The sequence below is a fragment of the Lathyrus oleraceus genome, chromosome 2 (genome assembly GCF_024323335.1).
Source record: "Lathyrus oleraceus cultivar Zhongwan6 chromosome 2, CAAS_Psat_ZW6_1.0, whole genome shotgun sequence".
NCBI lineage: Eukaryota > Viridiplantae > Streptophyta > Magnoliopsida > Fabales > Fabaceae > Lathyrus > Lathyrus oleraceus.
Window position 1 is genome coordinate 139954153 of NC_066580.1, and position 1406 is coordinate 139955558.

General features: G+C 29.9%; 1 protein-coding gene across 1 annotated transcript; it reads right to left on the reverse strand.

The window, feature by feature from the left end:
* Positions 1-482: 482 nt before the first annotated feature.
* On the reverse strand, positions 483-996 carry LOC127121244 (uncharacterized). The gene has a single exon (XM_051051803.1). The coding sequence runs from the start codon at positions 853-855 to the stop codon at positions 649-651; it is 207 nt and encodes a 68-aa protein (XP_050907760.1). The 5' UTR covers positions 856-996; the 3' UTR covers positions 483-648.
* Positions 997-1406: the final 410 nt, after the last annotated feature.

Sequence of the window (1406 nt, forward strand, 5' to 3'; positions counted from 1 at the left end):
AAATGGCTAAGGAAAATATGAGTTATTATTATTATTATTATTTTATTTTTTTATTAATAGGAGGGCATAAGCACAAGAAGAAACTAAACTGGCTAATGAAAATGCGTGTTATTATTACCTATGACTTTTCCTCTCTTCTCATTAATGTGTGTGACTTTTATTTTAATTATAAGTCTAATTAGATATCACAGTTTCATTAAACATGCTTTTATAATGTTTGTCTCTTTAATAAAATAAAATACTTTTAAAATAAATATCTTTTTTTACATAGAACCGATTTTATTTTTTAATTTTAATTGTGCACTTAAATCTTAGCCTAAAATATGGCATAACAGTGACATACATGTGAGATAGAATTGTAGCCTCTTCTTTCCATCGTTATTTCTATCCTATATGGCATAACATTGAAAAGATTATGGAGCCGTAGCTTCAATGACATTCAAGGAAAAACCATATATCCATCTTTGAAATGGAAAAACAGGTTCCTCAAATTTCAAAACACTTCATTGCATAATTTTTCATTGTGTTGCTTGATTTAAAACAAGAAGTCAGTACATGAAATTCATGTCAAATCTCTTAATACAGAAGGAATCTACTATAGTGTATACAAGTTTTAATAAATACTAGATAATAATTTGGTGATGATAATTATCTGTAAGATTTGAGAATAGCTCCACAAAAAGTACATATAATAGCTTTCCAAGAACTAGAGTAGAAAGGAACATAGCAAAATCTTGTTTGTGTAATCATATCAGCCACACTTGCACCTTTGCAACACCGAGAACAGGTTCCTGCCACCGGCTTGGTCCGTCGAACAATTATTCTCTGATCAACTAGAAAGCAGAAACAAGTCATGTGTATCTGAAAATAAGAAAAAAATATTGTGTCTTAGTTCTTCATTTATATATATATTCTTTGTCTCTTAGGATAATTAATAGATGTGCTGTGAGGGTTTGTTATTCTTCACATAGTGTGAAAATTTATATAGCGGTGGAGAAATTTAATCAAATTTATGGTTGGTTGAAAACACACACTACCTTTAGATAGATGAACCACACGTTTCAAAGTTTCAAAGATATATGATGGATGGCTGACAAGTGTTATCAAGATCAATGGAGGCCCATTTTAGGTCCAATGATGGTTGTTAAGATCTCATGTACGTAGTGATTAAAAAGATGTGACTTTGTTTTTGATATAAATGAGAAATATGAGTATAAGAAAATATTTGCTATGAACACAATTGTAATCGGGTCTATAAATTATAGACCCTTTTAATAGATGATTAGGAAGTTTGATATATGTGTAGAAAACTTTTGGTTAAGAGAGGAGTCCATGTCCTGTGTTCCAACATATTTTTATGGAACATTAATCACCGATAGATGACAACCCTATATCCTATATTTGAA

What these genes read in the sequence shown, in the direction of transcription:
- LOC127121244 (XM_051051803.1), bottom strand. Translation starts at nt 855, where the DNA reads ATGACTTGTTTCTGCTTTCTAGTTGATCAGAGAATAATTGTTCGACGG.